Source organism: Pteronotus mesoamericanus, unplaced genomic scaffold (assembly GCF_021234165.1).
Source record: "Pteronotus mesoamericanus isolate MK-2021 breed Mesoamerican mustached bat unplaced genomic scaffold, CSHL_Meso_final contig_557, whole genome shotgun sequence".
NCBI classification, from domain to species: Eukaryota; Metazoa; Chordata; class Mammalia; order Chiroptera; family Mormoopidae; genus Pteronotus; species Pteronotus mesoamericanus.
Window position 1 is genome coordinate 4,649,133 of NW_026555200.1, and position 16,400 is coordinate 4,665,532.

General features: G+C 49.7%; 1 protein-coding gene across 1 annotated transcript in view; it reads left to right on the plus strand.

The window, feature by feature from the left end:
• Positions 1-16,400, plus strand: part of MTOR (mechanistic target of rapamycin kinase) — a 111,576-nt gene that overhangs the window by 77,679 nt on the left and 17,497 nt on the right. Inside the window, exons 31-40 of the mRNA XM_054579749.1 lie at positions 1,581-1,681; positions 3,473-3,588; positions 4,776-4,853; positions 5,059-5,166; positions 7,775-7,900; positions 7,998-8,129; positions 12,046-12,161; positions 13,011-13,128; positions 15,290-15,538; positions 16,207-16,307. Of these exons, the coding sequence (XP_054435724.1) occupies positions 1,581-1,681; positions 3,473-3,588; positions 4,776-4,853; positions 5,059-5,166; positions 7,775-7,900; positions 7,998-8,129; positions 12,046-12,161; positions 13,011-13,128; positions 15,290-15,538; positions 16,207-16,307 (1,245 nt within the window). The remainder of the gene's footprint in view (positions 1-1,580; positions 1,682-3,472; positions 3,589-4,775; positions 4,854-5,058; positions 5,167-7,774; positions 7,901-7,997; positions 8,130-12,045; positions 12,162-13,010; positions 13,129-15,289; positions 15,539-16,206; positions 16,308-16,400) is intronic.

Here is a 16,400-nt window from a genome sequence, read left to right on the forward strand (position 1 = left end):
CCACAGCCGTGCTGGCTCACGTTTTCTACCTCTGTGACTTTCTAAATAAACTTTCACTTGGATTTGAAAAATAATTTAATTCTAGGGTTGGAAGAACCGTTTGCAAATCATGTAGCTTTCTTTCCTACCTCCAGGTCGGGCCCCAACAAAGATACGCTGCCCAGAGGAGCCAGTCCTATGCCCTGAGCCAGTGGTTCTCACACTGTGGCCCCTGTACCAGAGCATCCACATCACCTAGGAATTTGTTAGAAATGTACATTCTCAGACCCCTGCGCAGGCCTCCTGAATCGGGAACTCAGGACATGGCACCTAGCAGTCTAGCTGAAGAAACCCTGCAGGGGATTCTGATTGATGCGCAGGACGGTTTGAGATGCTGCTCTGAGCCAAGCCCCAGCAGGACCTAATCACGGAGGCTTCTAGGTTCATCCTCCTTCTGTCACTGGGCTTCTTCAGCAAGTGGGTCGGGCAGGGTGGCTGCCCAGTTCTCTTCCTTTTTGATCTTGGCTGCGTACGGGTTGGAATGCTTGTGTCCCTGCCTCTTTTGATCATGCGCCAGAGAGTTGTGAAGTTAGTGACTCCTGAGCCCCGATTCTGGGATAATGGGCCTGGCCCGCTCTCCTAGATGGAGGCACCTGTCAGCAAGTTTATCTCTGCCCCCGACCCATGTCACCTTATAATGTAGTGCAACCCATGTCCCATGAGGCTTCTGAGCCGGGCCACTCGGAACTTACCTCCACTCCCAGTACCAAGCGAGAACATCCTGCAGCATCTCTCTCAGAAAGCAGGGAAAACTGAAGAGTCCCCTCGCTGAGTTGTGACGCTCGCATGAAAACACAACTTGTACCTACTCCGGCAGAGCGGTGTTTCCTCCCATTCAGAGGTGGACCGGGGAGGCAGCTGTTTCCACCGTCATGAGGCCATATCTGTTCTTGAGAGGGCTTTCGCCCTCCTTGCGGACGGGAGCCTGTTTAGCGTCACTCATAATCTCAATGTCTCAGAGTCCTTAGCAACGCTCTTGGAAATTATGCAAAATTCTGAGAACAAGCAGCGTCTGGATTTCTAGTAGACGTGACCATTGAAGAGCCTTCTTCCTTCTGTGCAGATTGGTTTCATGTCAGCCTGCAACCATTTGTATAATATTTTTAAGAGCCAGTTCTCCCTATAGCCCCAGGCCCAAAATGAATGTCCAGATGTGTCTCTCTTCAGATTGCTTTCTCTATAGGCCTGCCAAAGGGAAAGAGCTGGAATTCATTGGCATGTGAGGGGAGACATTTAATATTTATGAAGGGGGCCAGATGTTAAGGGCATTTCACATCATATCGAGTGAGACGTGGTCCCTATCTTTGATAACTCACTTTCAGACAAATAATGAGTACCAGGCCGTAGGAACGGCAAATTGCCAATCACTTCTCTGTTGTGGGACCCAAACAAAATTGCTTTTTCTTTAAAGGCTCCTGGTTCAAGGCAGGCCCCAACCATCCAGTTCCTCTGCGGCCCCCCAGCTAACCCAAGAGGCCAAAGAGCAGCAGGTTGAAGAGGTGATTTCAGTTAACTCAGCTGTGTGATTTCCTTCCGTTCAGGGGGCAGCTCCACCAGCAGTGCTGTGAAAAGTGGACCCTGGTCAATGATGAGACCCAAGCCAAGATGGCCCGGATGGCAGCTGCGGCTGCGTGGGGTTTAGGTGAGGCTTCCTCATGGCGCCCGGGTCCACGTGGGGAGGGGGAGGCTGGGCGCTCGCATCCGAAAGTGAGGTGCTGTGGCTGCAGGGAGGCTCTCAGACCTACAGAAGTGTCCAATTGGGGTCTGTGTTCACGTCTGTCTCTTCCAGCTGCCTCTGCCTGATGATTTTGACTAAGTTGTTAGACATGGGTAAAAATGGCTTTTCACAGAGAAGCCAAGGAAAACAGTGAGCAAGCGTCAAAATTAAGATATTTAGTGAGGTGTGTTTGGGTTTTTTTTTGTCTTAAACAAGTTACTGGTTTATTTTCTCTCCTGAGAATGAAATCTCGAGATAGAAATTCCCAGACTAGTGTTCTGACTTGATTGTCATCAGCCTTTTTCCATATTCCTGCCTTGCATGGGGCCTCTACATTCAAGTCTACCTCATGCTCCAGTGTGGCTGCTGGAGCTCCACTCATCATGTCTTTAGCCCAAGCAGGAATAGAGAAACTAGTGCTCTATCTACTTTTATTTCTTACCTTTCCCAACATATACATAACTGAATAAAATAGTATAATGAACCCCCATATGCCTTTCACTGTCTCTATCAATGATAAACATTTTGACAATTTTGTTTTCTCTCTTCTCCTTGCTGCCCAACACTCGCCCACCTTATCCCCTCTCCTCAAATATTTTAAAGCAAAGATTCCCTTTTAATACCCACAGATTGTGCAGGTTTCTGACACCAGGCCCCAGCATCTGTTCCAGCAATGTTCTTAATGAGGGAAAAGGGCCCATAGGATGTCTCAGGAGAAAAGCTTCAGCCATCAAGTCCAGAGGAAGGTTACATAACCTTCTGCCTACATTCTATCCCTCCTGAGTCACAGAGCTTATATCCTTTCCTTTCATGAGCTCTGGGCTGGAGCCAAAACATTTTTCAAAAATAAATTGCTTCCTGAGGAGTCATTGTTTGCTATTTTGCTTTTGCCCAGAGGCATTGAGAATGGATGAGCTGCTGGACTGGCGTGAAAGGCAGGAAAATGCCTTATAAAATTGGCAGCCCTGCAGTTTGTAGCTAGGGAAGCTGATATCTTTTCTGCATATGGTCTTGGAAATCCTGGCATTCGACTCATGCTCACCCCACCTGGGGAAGCCTCTCTCATCTGCATTCCTGGCTGCAGCCATTCTCCCCGTCGGCCGTGACACAGAGACTACTGTGCCATGACCCTGCCCATCTTTCTGTTATAACAGAGCCTCTTAAAATATTTATCTCATCCTTTCTGAGGCAAAGGTACTGCCAGAGTGAAATAGGCAAATTGTTTGTCTGATCCTGTCCCCTGTCTGGATAATGGCCATTTTCAGTTGTTAAGGGGAAAATGTAATTTGCAGTGTACCATTGACTGTGAGAGCCTAACTAGTGAGGAAGAAAGCCATTCCATCTCACCTAGAGAAGCCTGAGAGAGCCCTCCAGGTTAATGAGACACTGCATCAAGCCCTCTGGACACGCGGGCTTTCCTCTCCTGCCGCTTCTCCCATCTTTTATGGAGCTCCCTGGGCCTGCAGTGGAGTCCTGTGTTTGGAACACAGGTGTGGCTTTGTTTGTGAGGTTGGCTTGCTCGACCCCACAGCATATAGAGGGTCGCTGCAGGATTTTGACCCATCAGGCTCAAGTTTGTCTGGTTTGATCCCCAAGCTAAGTGCGGTAACAAGGGGAATGCCTGCCTGAGATGCTGCCTTTAGCCCAGCACGTTGACCACCCTAATGCTTCTCTCTCTCTCTCTCTCTCTCTCTCTCTCTCTCTCTCTCTCTGTAGGTCAGTGGGACAGCATGGAAGAGTACACCTGTATGATCCCTCGGGACACCCACGATGGGGCATTTTACAGAGCCGTACTGGCACTACACCAGGACCTCTTCTCCCTGGCACAACAGGTAAAAGCCCAGACCATCTAGCAAAGAGAAGGTAATGCTGCGTGGCCTCTCAGCTCCTAGGCACGTGGGGCCTGTGTGGATAGGCTGCTCTACTTCCGCTCAGGAGTTTGGCTCTGAACTCATTAGGGTAGCTTTGGAGCATAGTGCTCAGTGAGAATAAGACTGCCAGCGCCTTCGCCGGGGCCACTTTCCTCTCTGAGAGGGACACGTGTTCTGGAAGTGACCGTTCAGATTGCTTTTGGAGTGAGCTTCTTGGGCCATCGTTGCGTCCTTTTTACCACCTTGCCTTACCATTCCTTGTGGCAGAAGCTGTCCGTGTCATCAGGCACCCTCCGCAGCAGAAATCAGCCACAGGTTTCTTCTGGCTCTGCAGGTGTGTCACACGCTGATGACCTTCCAGGAAAGCAGTGCTTTATTTGAAAACCCTGTGCTGACTTGCTGAGGGAAATAATGACTTAATCACGTCCACCCTGTCAGGCACCAGGCTGTCTCGCGTGGGATGCTTGGGTAAATGACCTGAGCACTTAAAGGATGGGGACATGGTAATTAACCTTAAACATTCAAATGAGAAAGAGATCCACGTGATGGGTTTTTAACAGATGAACAGAGAGGTCTGCATCTGCAGTCCCAATGCCACCCCCGGGGCTCTGACGTACATGACGAGAACTGAGACCTGGGCCCTACATGGCACCAGCCCAGAAGCCCTTGTTTTCACACAGGGAGGACTGGGCATTCCTTTGCCAATGTCAGAGCCACTGTCCCGTGAGGACAAGGTGCTTTTAAGTCAGGGATGACCCCGGAGCCATTGAGTGTTTACACAAGCATGCCCATAAGGACAAGGTGAAAGCAGGTAGATCCCGAAATCGTCCTGTGGAACTGCAAGAATACAGTGATTCTAAGCACCCATCTCCCCTCCCTTGTTCAAGATTTTGGGTGTTAATCATATATGTGAAGCTTGTGGCTGCCATGCATTTCTGCCTTTGCCAAGAAATCAGGCAGTATGCTTCTCTAGCCACTCAGATCTGGGAAGAGGTTTCTTCCCTTCTTTGGTGAATTTTCCTCTTTGTCATTGGAATTTAAGTGAGGCCGGTAACGTCTGCAGCTCGTTGAGAAGCCTGAAAATAACAGCATGCCCTCTGATCCCCAGTCCAAAGCTCGGTTCCAGGGGTTTCCTGTTTCTCTCCTAGTGCATCGATAAAGCCAGGGACCTGCTGGATGCTGAGTTAACTGCTATGGCAGGAGAGAGCTACAGTCGGGCGTATGGGGTGAGTGCCAGATATTCTACAGTTGTCATTTTAGAGCCTCCTTCCAGCCCTTTTTTCAGAGTGGGCTACTGAGGACTCACGGGCTGCTGAGCGCACGCCTGTGTGTTTGCAGCAGATACCCTGCGCCGGAAGAAATGACTGAAGTGAATCCTGGCTTTTGGGTGGTTTGTGTGTATTCAATTAGAATGTGATTTGCTTTTGTCAGGCCATGGTTTCTTGCCACATGCTGTCCGAGCTGGAGGAGGTGATCCAGTACAAACTTGTCCCTGAGCGACGCGAGATCATCCGCCAGATCTGGTGGGAGAGGCTGCAGGTGAGCCTGGTGGGAAGCCCGAGTAGCTGGCCACCGCCCTCTCCTGTTCCATTCAGCGTATACTTCCCACCTCCTCACAGGCCTGTTTGCTTCAAAGCAAAACACTAAAGCATTTCAGCCGACCCTTTAGCTGTGAGGATGACCAATTTTCCAGTCTCCTTTTATTCTTCTCTAGGAATAAAAGAAGTCTTTGATAAGGGGCACAGCCAGCCAGTTGAGAATCTTAACCTCCAAATCAGCAGCTCTCAATTTCAGCTGCACAACAGCATGATCTGGAAAGCTTTTAAGAATTCAGATATCCAGGCCACTTCCCAGACCAAATAAATCAAAACTCCTAGGGACAGACCCAGGACCAGTACCTTTTTAGCCTCCCCAGGTGACTCCAGTGTGCGGCTAGCACTGAGCACCATAGCTTTACAGCCAGTCGCTGGCCACGCGCGTCCGGCCCTTTCCGTGGGGTTGCCTGATATTCTCAGTGCCTGCCATGTACAGTTCCTCGGGTCACAGTCATCCATGGTCTCTGTTCAGACAGTTTTCCACTGACGTTTCCCATCCCAGAGAAACTCTTCCAAGTCTTCCCTCAGTGTTTTCATTGTACATTCTGACCATTTTAGCACGAGGAGCTGTCGAGTCCAGGTCTGGGAGTCAGCAGTCTTAAGTGTCCTTGGAAAGGACAGTTCTCCCAGTCCTTGAGTAGGTTGGAGGGGACGTTCATCAGCAAAAGAGAGAAAGCCGTTACCACTTCAGAAGCCACTTGTCCCCCTCCTTGTCATAATCAACGTCCTCGGTTTTAAACTGTTTCCTCTTGGCTCGGGCCACACTTAATTCCAAGGTCTGTCTTCAGGCCCGTCAAGGGCTGTGCTTCCAGGCTTTTCAGTGGGCTGCGGCAAGGCCTTTGGAGTCCAGGCTGCATTCCTGTCTCGGCAGCTCAGGGCGCATTCCGCTGGAAAGGAAAGAGCAGTGGGCAGGGGACCGTCCAGGGCATAGTAGTCGTTCATGCCCTGAAGCGAGCACATGCAGTTCCCTCCCGTGTTTTATTAGCAATTATGAAATGCCCGTTGAATGTTTTGATGGAAAATTGTCTGTTGAACACCAAAGCAAACATTGCCCACTTGACTTGTACACACCCTGGTTTTTTAAGTGCCTGTCATTGTGAAGAGTTTCCAAGCCAGAGATCTGATGAATCCCCCGCCATTCTAACAAGTGGAGCTTAATCCAGTGAGAGCGTGGACTAGAGTCCTGGGGAGGGGAGGTCATGTCTGACTTTACTGTGTCCAAGACACTGTCATCATTTTAAGCCTTCGTCACTTTCGTATCTCAAGATGACAAGGTGTTTTTCTGCCTGACAGGGGCCACGTTATTTCAGCATCTGGGAGAAACTAGCAGATGGTGAGGAGTCATCAAAACACTCACTCAATATACTTTTCTCTGTTTTTCTAACTTTCCAAATCACTGTTGTCATGCTTAATGGGATGAAAAGATATGGTCCAAGGCCTGAAAATAAAGCATTAAGTTTGTGGTAGAAATTTGGCTCTTGTGGATGGCTTGCTGTCGAAACACTCACCAAACTGCCTAGAGGGGAAGACTGCCACTTTGTGGACAAGCCATCCAGACTGAAATCCCCAGCCAGTGTCTCCCACGAGGCAGAGTAGATGTCAGCCTCACTGGCATTGGGTCTCTTCTGGGGTTCTTTATTCAGGCTCAGTCTGTGTCCCGTCACGGTGAAAGGCCTACCATCATTGCTCCCAGACTTTTAAACTTATTTCTGCAGAGGACGGCTCGTTTGGTTTCGTGGAATTCACCACTGAGGCGATAGGTCTCTGAAATCCATCTCTCCTGATGGCTTATCTGAGTGGAAAAGGAGAGGCTCACTTTGCCCTCAGAAGTCTTTTGATATGAAATTAGCTTAGCCCTTTTGATAATGATTAAGTCACTCTTTTTTAATTAAGAAGAATTTATACATGTGAATGAGTGAGGCACTTCCCCTTCTCTGCAGTTTTTGATCTGAGACAAAAACAAAGGAAAGACTAAGCGTAAGCAAGGACAAAAGTCTGAGTGCAGGTTTAGGTGTTAATAACTTCAGAAATGTAAGTGCTACCAACTTATAAACACCATCATTTGAAATTTTAATTATTTAAACTTTTACACTTAGTTTTTGAAATTTGAATGCTACTTTTACATTGAATTTCTTCGGCAGTAAGAGTCATCTTCAACCAGAGAAACTAAAGCAAAAAAATAAAGTTAAAAATGCATTATTTACAATTCAGAAAAGAAACTTAAATAATTTAACCCTCACCATAGCCCTATGAAGTTGGTATTATTTTTATCCCATTTTACAGATTAGTCACAGAGATGTTATGGAGCCTGTCCAAGGTCACATAGATAGTAAGTGGCAGAGTCAGCCTTCAAGTTCCAGAGTCCATGTTCTGCTGCTCCCGGAATTTTGAGAAACCCCACCGAGGAGATTTGATCACAGTACCCTTCCATTGAGAAAGCTGAGATTAGAAAAATGAATCTCTTTTTTTGTTTCACGGCGGGCCTTGCTGTTGCTTCTGGGGATTAAGATAAAGCAGAGGACATATCTAATCCTCACCTGCGAATGTTCCAGGGCTGCCAGCGTATTGTGGAGGACTGGCAGAAAATCCTTATGGTGCGGTCCCTTGTGGTCAGCCCTCATGAGGACATGAGGACCTGGCTCAAGTATGCAAGCCTGTGTGGCAAGAGTGGCAGGCTGGTGAGTAAGCCCCCTCCCTGGGCGGCGGGAGGAGGTTGAGGAGGGAATGCGCCCCTGCCCCGGTTCTGTTTATACCCTGGCCTCTCTTGTTTTTAAGGCTCTTGCTCATAAAACCTTAGTGTTGCTCCTGGGAGTTGATCCGTCTCGGCAACTTGACCATCCCCTGCCAACAGGCCACCCTCAGGTGACCTACGCCTACATGAAAAACATGTGGAAGAGTGCTCGCAAGGTCTGTATCTGAATGCGTCCAACAGCAGGCCAAGTTTCTGCCTCTCACTGCCTCCGCAAGGCCCACAGAGAGCCATCGTGTCGGGGGTCGCTCCCGTTAGGAAGCTGGTTGGCCTGATTTCAAAAAGTGAATCATATTCAGGGAGATGCATGTACACCATTGATCAAACCAGTGAGGGCGGTCACAGTCGCATGAGCAGCCAGGATGTGCGGCAGCACAGGAACAGCACCGCTCCTGCCCCCTCAGAGAAGATGGGCCATTCAGCACATTTGCGAAAACACTGGCACTTTCACAAGGCCTGTGTGGTTTTTCAGACTTCTCGTCTCCTTTCCTATCATCGATTTGGGATTCAAAACACCACCACCCAGAATGTGATGCCGAAACCAGTGGGGAAAGTCGTCTCACAGCCAGTGCGGAATTCCTCTCCCTTTATTTACAGGCGGTCCTTGGGAAATAGATGTGGCTCCTGGTGGGGGTTTTCATTTTTATTAGGCAGTCTTCCTGGATGGTGGCGATGATGACTGTCAGGGAGGGCGCCTGCAGGCACAATGAGCACCTGCTTTGGCTCCCACATCCTCCTCCTCACCAGACAGAAGAGGGAGTCCCCGCAGGGGGCCTGTGGTGAGAAAGGAATGCCAGGCGGCCCCAGGGGCCAGCTATGGGGAGAGGTGATAACATCGCAGGGTGTCTCTGCTGAAGGCATATGCAGGAGATCCTTGGCCTGGGTCTAGAAATGGACTCCTTTTGTGAGTGGTTGATCCCATGGCTGTGATCGCCACTGGGAGTGGGATGGACAGACCTGTACCCAGGACTGCGCCTTCAGGGTTTGCTTCAGTCGTAACGGCCCAAGTTCCTTCTCCAAATGTGCAGTTTGGGCTTTTGTTTTGGTTTGTGTGTTTTCAGTCTCTGTAAGCCTTCCAAGCCAATGCATTTCTGATTGAAAGCACGACCTTCCTCCAGGCAAATGAGAAAAACAGAAGGTGCTGGATCTGAATGTAGTCTGGTTCCCTCCCTCCACGTAGCGTCCAAGTCTTTGAACGTCTTGACGAAGGCAGGCAGAAAGAGCCTTTGGCTAATATCTCAACCAGGGAGTGGCTTCTTTAACTGACCACAGCCCCACTTCTCCACAGATTAAGGCCTTTTATTAGGAGCCCAAATTCTGGTGAGAGCCATAAAACCACATGGATAAAAATTTAGAAACCTATTTAAAGTTAGGTGTTTGAATTTCAAGCCCAGACCTAGATATGTCACATCTTTGTAAGAGCTCAACCCAAAGAAGACTGACTACTTAATAACTGTGTGAACAAACAAGTCAATTACTTCTCTGAGCTTTATTTTCCTGCCCTATAAATAAGGACTCTCCGCGCCTTACTTAAGGCAGGTGAAGGTGTTTGAGGAAGATCAGGCCCTGTTCTGCAGGAAGGCGTAGGCAATGGGTATTTGTGCAAACAAAATGCTTCACAGCATTTAGTTGCAGCCTGGCCCTTATGTGAAATAGATCATTGTCTTGCCCGTAAACCGCTCAGGCAGTCAAAAACCAGGAATACTGTGCCCACCCTAAAGTCTGGACCTGAGAGAAGCCTCTTACTCTGAGTGACCATTTCTGCATCTATAAGGAGAGTCATTATTCCCCTCACTTCCTGGGAATGGAAAAAAGAAATGTTTTTAATAGATTTTTTTTAATTCCTTGAAAGTAAGTTGCCTCCATGCAACGAAGTAGAGAAACACTAGATTCTCCCACGCTGGGTAAACTCACTAAACTTCACATTGGGCTTCCTATCCAAACTGATACCCAGCCTTCCCGGCTCGGGCAATTTATCTTTCACTCAGCACCTTGCCGAGTCTTCCAGAGTCCAGCTCTAGGCCTTGACTGTCCTGACACGGCCTGTGGGCTCTGAAAGCTCGCGGCGTCTGAGTGCCCAGTTCAGTCCTCACCTGCTTGATGTGCGCACTGATCACGAGTCATCTCTCGCCTTTTCAGTGATTGATCGTTTTAGTACTGCCTCCCAGTTCTTTTTTTTTCACTTTTTAATCCAATTTCAGTCTGGTCAGTGTAGTTCTCATAGAAGAACTAAAGGGACATCCATCACTTCCCAGGTGTGGGATGCTAATGTAGTTCATTTTTCAAAGCAGGGGTGAGTAACAGGGCTATGTGAAGGCAGATGTCGTGGTAACTGCTGGAACATCTGTGTGTCTGCCCTGTCCTCATGCATGGATCGGCTGCCTCACCAGTTGTTTGTCACCTCATTCTGGCTCTGGGTTAGCCCCAGCTCTTTTTTCCTTATTTAATTCTGGAATGTCTTGAGTCAGCTCTCAAGGCTTCCTGCTTGAAGGGTTACTGTGCAAGTTTAGGTAAAGTGCCTGACACGTGGCCCATCACACGTACTCCATCAATGATACTGGTTCCTGTAGGCTAGCATCAAGGGTTGGGGTCCAGCGTGAGACTTCATGATCAGGAGTTAAGGTTGATTCCATTATTCCAGAGTATTGAGTGGCTCATCTTGTTACTAGGTCACTTCCACACCAGGCAGGGGCTGGCCCTGCCCTGGGACCTTTCTCGTGTCAGGCGCAGGTTCTTGAGTCACCCAGGAAAGATCTCAAGGATGAATCAGAGTTTTATTAAGGTAGAAAAAATGAAAGTGGCCAGGGTGCAGGCGCCATTGTGAAAGAAGCGAGAGGCGCACGTGCGAGCGACGCAGGTCAGCTCCCAGGTGAGTCGCTCCGGCCTTGGCCCTCGATGCCAAATACTCCTTTATTGGAAAGTATCTGAGATTGGCCCTGACGGCCAAGCCAGGGAGGTTCATTTTCCTTCAAGGCCATCACCACTGACATTGTTTCTATTTTAAAAAGAAAAAGAAAAGTAATTCATGTGATTTACTATAAGATCAGTCTGACCTTATTTATTGAAAATATTTATTTTTTTCCCCTCCTTTTCTGCAGCAAAGAACACATTGCCTCTTTTTTACATTCTCTCGCATACTGTGTCTCCACTCTACCCTGCCTATGTTGGTAGACTTATGTTGGAATCTATGTTGGTAGATTTAAATTTCACTATTTTTTTCCATTTGAGCTTCTGATGTTTGTATGCTCTACCTCCATCCATGGAGACCTTTAAAAATGTATGGACTCCTTTTATCAAGATGCTGGTGTGTCTGGATGTGGCAGGCTTATACAGATGGCTTGTAACTTACTCCCAGGTCTCTGTCTCTGCTCTTCCCTGGTTTGGCTGTTTCCTAATCTGTTTTCCTGTTTACCAGGAATTTCTGTTCCTAACCCAACCTTCTGCTCACTTGGTATGGAATCCCATAGTGTAAAAAGTTGTCACTGCTTGAGGATTCCTTGAAGATTTTGCTGCTAGGACACACGGTTCAACTGGGTGTCTCGTTAGCTGGTAACTTCCTCCTCTTCCCCGTGGAGGCATGGCCTGTTCATCCCATCTCTGTGTTCTTATTCGGGTACTGAGGGGTCTATCAGATTTTTCTTTAGCAGTAGTTTTTGCTCTGCTGGAGTGTCCAAGGTCCTGCAGCGTTTTAAACAAATAATAAAGTTTTACTAGCCTGAACTAATTCCCCATCAGTCTAATTCCCCCCAGGGCAGTATGCGGATAGTGAGTAAGCAGTTGTTTCCAATTACTTCCTAGGAATTGTTATTTGGGGTAGCCAGGCAAGTAGCTTTTCCAAGGCTTATTAAACCAGCAATTACAGTTGGCAAAGGAGAGCTAAGACTTGAGTCGAAAAAATATGAAATCTTGAAAAGCCCAGCATCATGCCCTGGCCCTACAGTGTTCTTACCCCGTGTTCCAGGGTGCTCTGTTTCGAGAGGGGTTGGCTCACACGCCTATCACATGAACAGTAGTTCATTTCCCATGAGGTTGGGCCGCATGCCAAGTGGCTCCCTGTGCCCTTGTCCTGTGCAGATCGACGCCTTCCAGCACATGCAGCACTTTGTTCAGACGATGCAGCAGCAGGCCCAGCACGCCATCGCCCCTGAGGACCAGCAGCACAAGCAGGAGCTGCACAAGCTCATGGCCCGGTGAGGTCCCCGCTGGCCAAGGCTGGACGCACCCTGGCCCACCATGCCAGCAGCCTCCGCAGCAGGGAGGTGTCCGTGGGCATGTCCTTGGGCAGCCAGCTGCTTCCACCTTACCTTTTCCCGTAGAGACCCCAGGCAGCCATCAGATCACACTGCCCCCGAGCCTCTGCTACTTATTTCTACAGGATTCAGGAGCCCAAGAGCACCCATGTGCTGTTCCCCTCCTGGTCTCTGGCTTCCCAGTTAGACTCTTTGTTTTCCAATGCCAGATGTGCTGCTAATTTGATGTGCAACTTTAGATAAGTTACTTAACCTCTCTGTGCTTCCAGTTGGTCGTCATATAAACCAGGGATAGTGAGAGTTCCTATTTCCTAGGGTGGTGTGGTACCTAAGTGGTGTGAGGATTAGTGGAGAGAGCACATTGCCAAGCATGTGGAGCAGTACCTGAAACAGAGCAGCAGTCAGCGAATGCTAGCTGTTAACATTGTCACTGTAAAGAATGGGGAAGGGAAAGTGAGGCAGACGCCATGTGGCAATAAAAGAAACTACTCCCAACTGCTGCCACCCACAAAACTTGGATTTGGGAAAGACAGGTCCATGCAGACCTACCTGTACCTGGTCCCCGGTTTATGCTAGCATTGAAAGACCTCTGTTAAGAAGAGATAATACCACAAAAGTGTATCCCAAACACCCATCCTTTTCCTTCTCTGTGATTTACAGCTCTCTTGGCTCCATCATGTTGCTTCCTGAGAGCAAGCGAAACACTCAGAAAGGCCGTAGTGCTCCCTGTCGTAACTCATTCTCCTTTGAGGAGGGAGCAACATATGGGGCCTGTTTCTCTGTTCCCAGGTGTTTCCTGAAACTTGGGGAATGGCAGCTGAACCTCCAGGGCATCAACGAGAGCACAATCCCCAAAGTCCTGCAGTACTACAGCGCCGCCACAGAGCACGACCGCAACTGGTACAAGGTAACGGGACGCACGGCTCCCAGCAGTGCCTTCGCCCGCTGGCCCCCCAGCACCGGACAGCCTGGCTGCGCGCTCCTGCTTGGCAGCTGGTCTGGTGCTGTGAATTTGCTGCTTTGAGTGCCGGGAGACGGCCTGTCAGAGGCCCCTTACAAGTTTAACTGGTTCTGAAAGATGGATTCTTTTATTTGAGAAAGACTTATTACACCTTTATTAGGTTCATGGCTGCTGCCTTCCAGACCCTTAGCTGCTTGTTTTCCGAGGAGCATCTGGACACGTGGTTAATCCCTGGAACTTTCTCTTCCCTTGGGTCATCTGTTCCTTCCCAGCTTCTTTCTGATTTCCATTCCTGTTCACTCTTCATTTAGGAACTTAACTTTCTCTGTTTTTATTGGAAAGCTCTGGGTAACATCCTGTTATGTTGTAGGAACTTTTCAAGAAGATAAACAGAACTAGGAAGTATATAAAGATATGACTGACTGATAGAGGAGTGACTCTTGGAAGTTACATTGAGGGGCCTCCTGGTGATAGCTGCTTGGTAGAGCTGATGTCACCGTCTCCCTGGCCTGCTGGTCCTTTGTGAAGTAATTGCCCTGGGCTCCCAATTTGTGTCTGAAGACCACAGAAGGATCCGCAACAAAAATCTTATCTTTATTAAGCATGCTTCATTCCGACCTGAAAAATGCCCACTTGGGGATGTCAGCAATAATTACTCTCTGGGACAGCTTCAGTCCAAGGCTGGAAACGTAAATGAAGTAAACCCTTGATTAGCTGGGGCCTTAATAATTAGAACTGCCTCCTAACCAGGTTACTTTTCTTCATTCATCTTTTAGGGGAAAAAAACAAGCCACAAGGAAAAAACTACTTCTAGGAATTTTAGTTTTAGGTTTATACTGTCTTCTACCATCAGTGGTGTTGTCCTTTGTCACCATATCTGCCAGCTCCATGCCTGGCACGCAGCAGATATACAGGAGGTATTTGTTGAGTAAATGAGGGTGTGGGTAAACTGAACCTGGGTCACTACAGAATTCCTGCTCACCAAATAAAGGTCAATTATGATCAGCCTCTCTGCTTAGAAGGAGAAATGGGCACATTTTTATTAAAGAAAGGTTTTTGGCAAGGGAACACAAAGGAATTTCATGATTACCCAGAAAGCCAGCTGTGAGTGGTTTATTCATTGTCTTGCTACCACTGCACACCTACGAGGCCCCCGGGCCAGCTCTGCATGCCGCGCTCCCCACCACTCAGCGTCCCTGCTGTTGCGCCACGCCTCACACCCAGACCTCACAGGTGTGGCTCGTTCCTCCTTTACCCACAGGAGCACCAGAGGCTCCTCCGGCAAACTGCCACTGCGCGCTAGCTCTCTGGCCGGCCACGGGCCGGGTGTGAGGGCCGGACAATGAGCAAGGTCCACCCTCCACAGTGTTCCTGTGCCCTCATCATGTTCCTTTCCCCACTGTCACATGACCTGGCTAAGCTCTGTGGCCTCATACCGTCTGTTCTACACACTGCTGCCACAGTAAAGCTCCCTTTCCTGCAGCTGAAATGGGACCTCCTGGGCCTGCTCTGCCAGCCGCTGCACAGTCTGACCCCTCCCCTCACGCTCTCCCACCAGGCCCTAAGCTTCAGTCAGATCTGGTGCTTTGCTTCCTGGGCTGGCCCAGCCTGCGCCTTTGTCCCTGTCCTTCCCCTACCAGGAAGTCCTGACTGCTGCCCTCGCTTGTACCCTCCTTGCCCATCAAAGGCTGCCGAAGACCTACCCCAAGTCCCTCTTCTCTGGGAAGCTTTCCCATTGTCCGTCTCTTACTGCCCTGTTGCAGTCTGCCTGTGTTCAGGTTTGGGAGTGAGCCTCCTACTAGATTACACGGTTCCTGATCAAGGACCAGAGCTGGCTCCTCTCAGGCGCCCCTCCCCCACGGCGCCCTCCACAGTCCCTGACAGGGTCGGTGTGCCACAACAGGAGCGTGCCCCATCGAATGGCGTGAAACACCCTATCCCCCAGAGTCCCGTGGAAGTGACGTTTTGCTCTCCTGAGCGCTGAGCAAAGGGCAGTCACAGCGTCCCTCCTCAGCTCTGTCCTCAGCCCCCTCCAGCCCTTGCTGCCCAAGCCTCCCTCTGCTGCTGTGGTCGCAGCCCCATCATCTGTCCTCGCTCTGCCCACCAGGCCTGGCACGCATGGGCAGTGATGAACTTCGAGGCTGTGCTCCACTACAAACATCAGAACCAAGCCCGTGACGAGAAGAAGAAACTGCGTCACGCCAGTGGGGCCAACATCACCAACGCGACCACTGCCACCAGCACCGCAGCTGCCACCACCACTGCCACCAGCACCGAGGGCAGCAACAGCGAGAGCGACGCTGAGAGCAGCGAGAACAGCCCCACGCCCTCGCCTCTGCAGAAGAAGGTCACTGAGGTACTGGCCTTTCCTCCTCTATGGACTGACCCAGGCGCAGGGCGCTTTAGCTGTTGGGCTTATAGGAACCCGAGGCTTTACTCTGATGTGCCAGATGGAGCTAGAAAACACTGCTCGTTTGCCATGTAGTATTGTTGGAGACAGAGCTTTTGTGAACGTACTTGTGTCTGGGGAACTGACGTAGCCCTGCGCTGAAGAATGAGTTCCTTGTCCTGCTTCCCCACGCGTGAGCTCATTCTCCTAAGGCCCGCACCTGTGCGCGTGGGTGGCCGTGCACATCTGCAGGTCCACTCTAAGCACAGAGCCCAGCGGGACCTGTCCTCTGCCTTTTTCCTCCCCTGCCCCTCCCCCTCCCCCTCCCCCTCCCCCTCCCCTTGAGAGTGTACCCAGGCAGCTGGCAGGCCCAGAGGGCCATGTGTTCAGAGACTCAGCCCCACCTCCTTTGCTGCCCTGTTCAGGAAGCCACCCTTAGCCTAAAATAATAACAGTTAGGACACCACTGCCATTTATTGCTTGCTGTGTGCCAGGTTTTGACCGCAGCTTTCATGCGTTCCCTGATTTAACCCTCATTACCCCTCTTTGACATGGGTGCTGTTAGGCTGCTGTGCCCAGGTTCCAGATGAGAAAGCTGAGGCAAGAGTGTCACTAACACATATGTGTTCCCACAGGATCTATCCAAAACCCTCTTGATGTACACTGTCCCTGCCGTCCAGGGCTTCTTCCGTTCTATCTCCTTGTCACGAGGCAACAACCTCCAGGATACGCTCAGGTATCAAGGACGGGACATGGAAACCCTGGTAGGCGAGGGATTTGGGATTGGCAGAATCCCAGATCAGGTTCTCTTTCCCTTCCCCACCCGGAT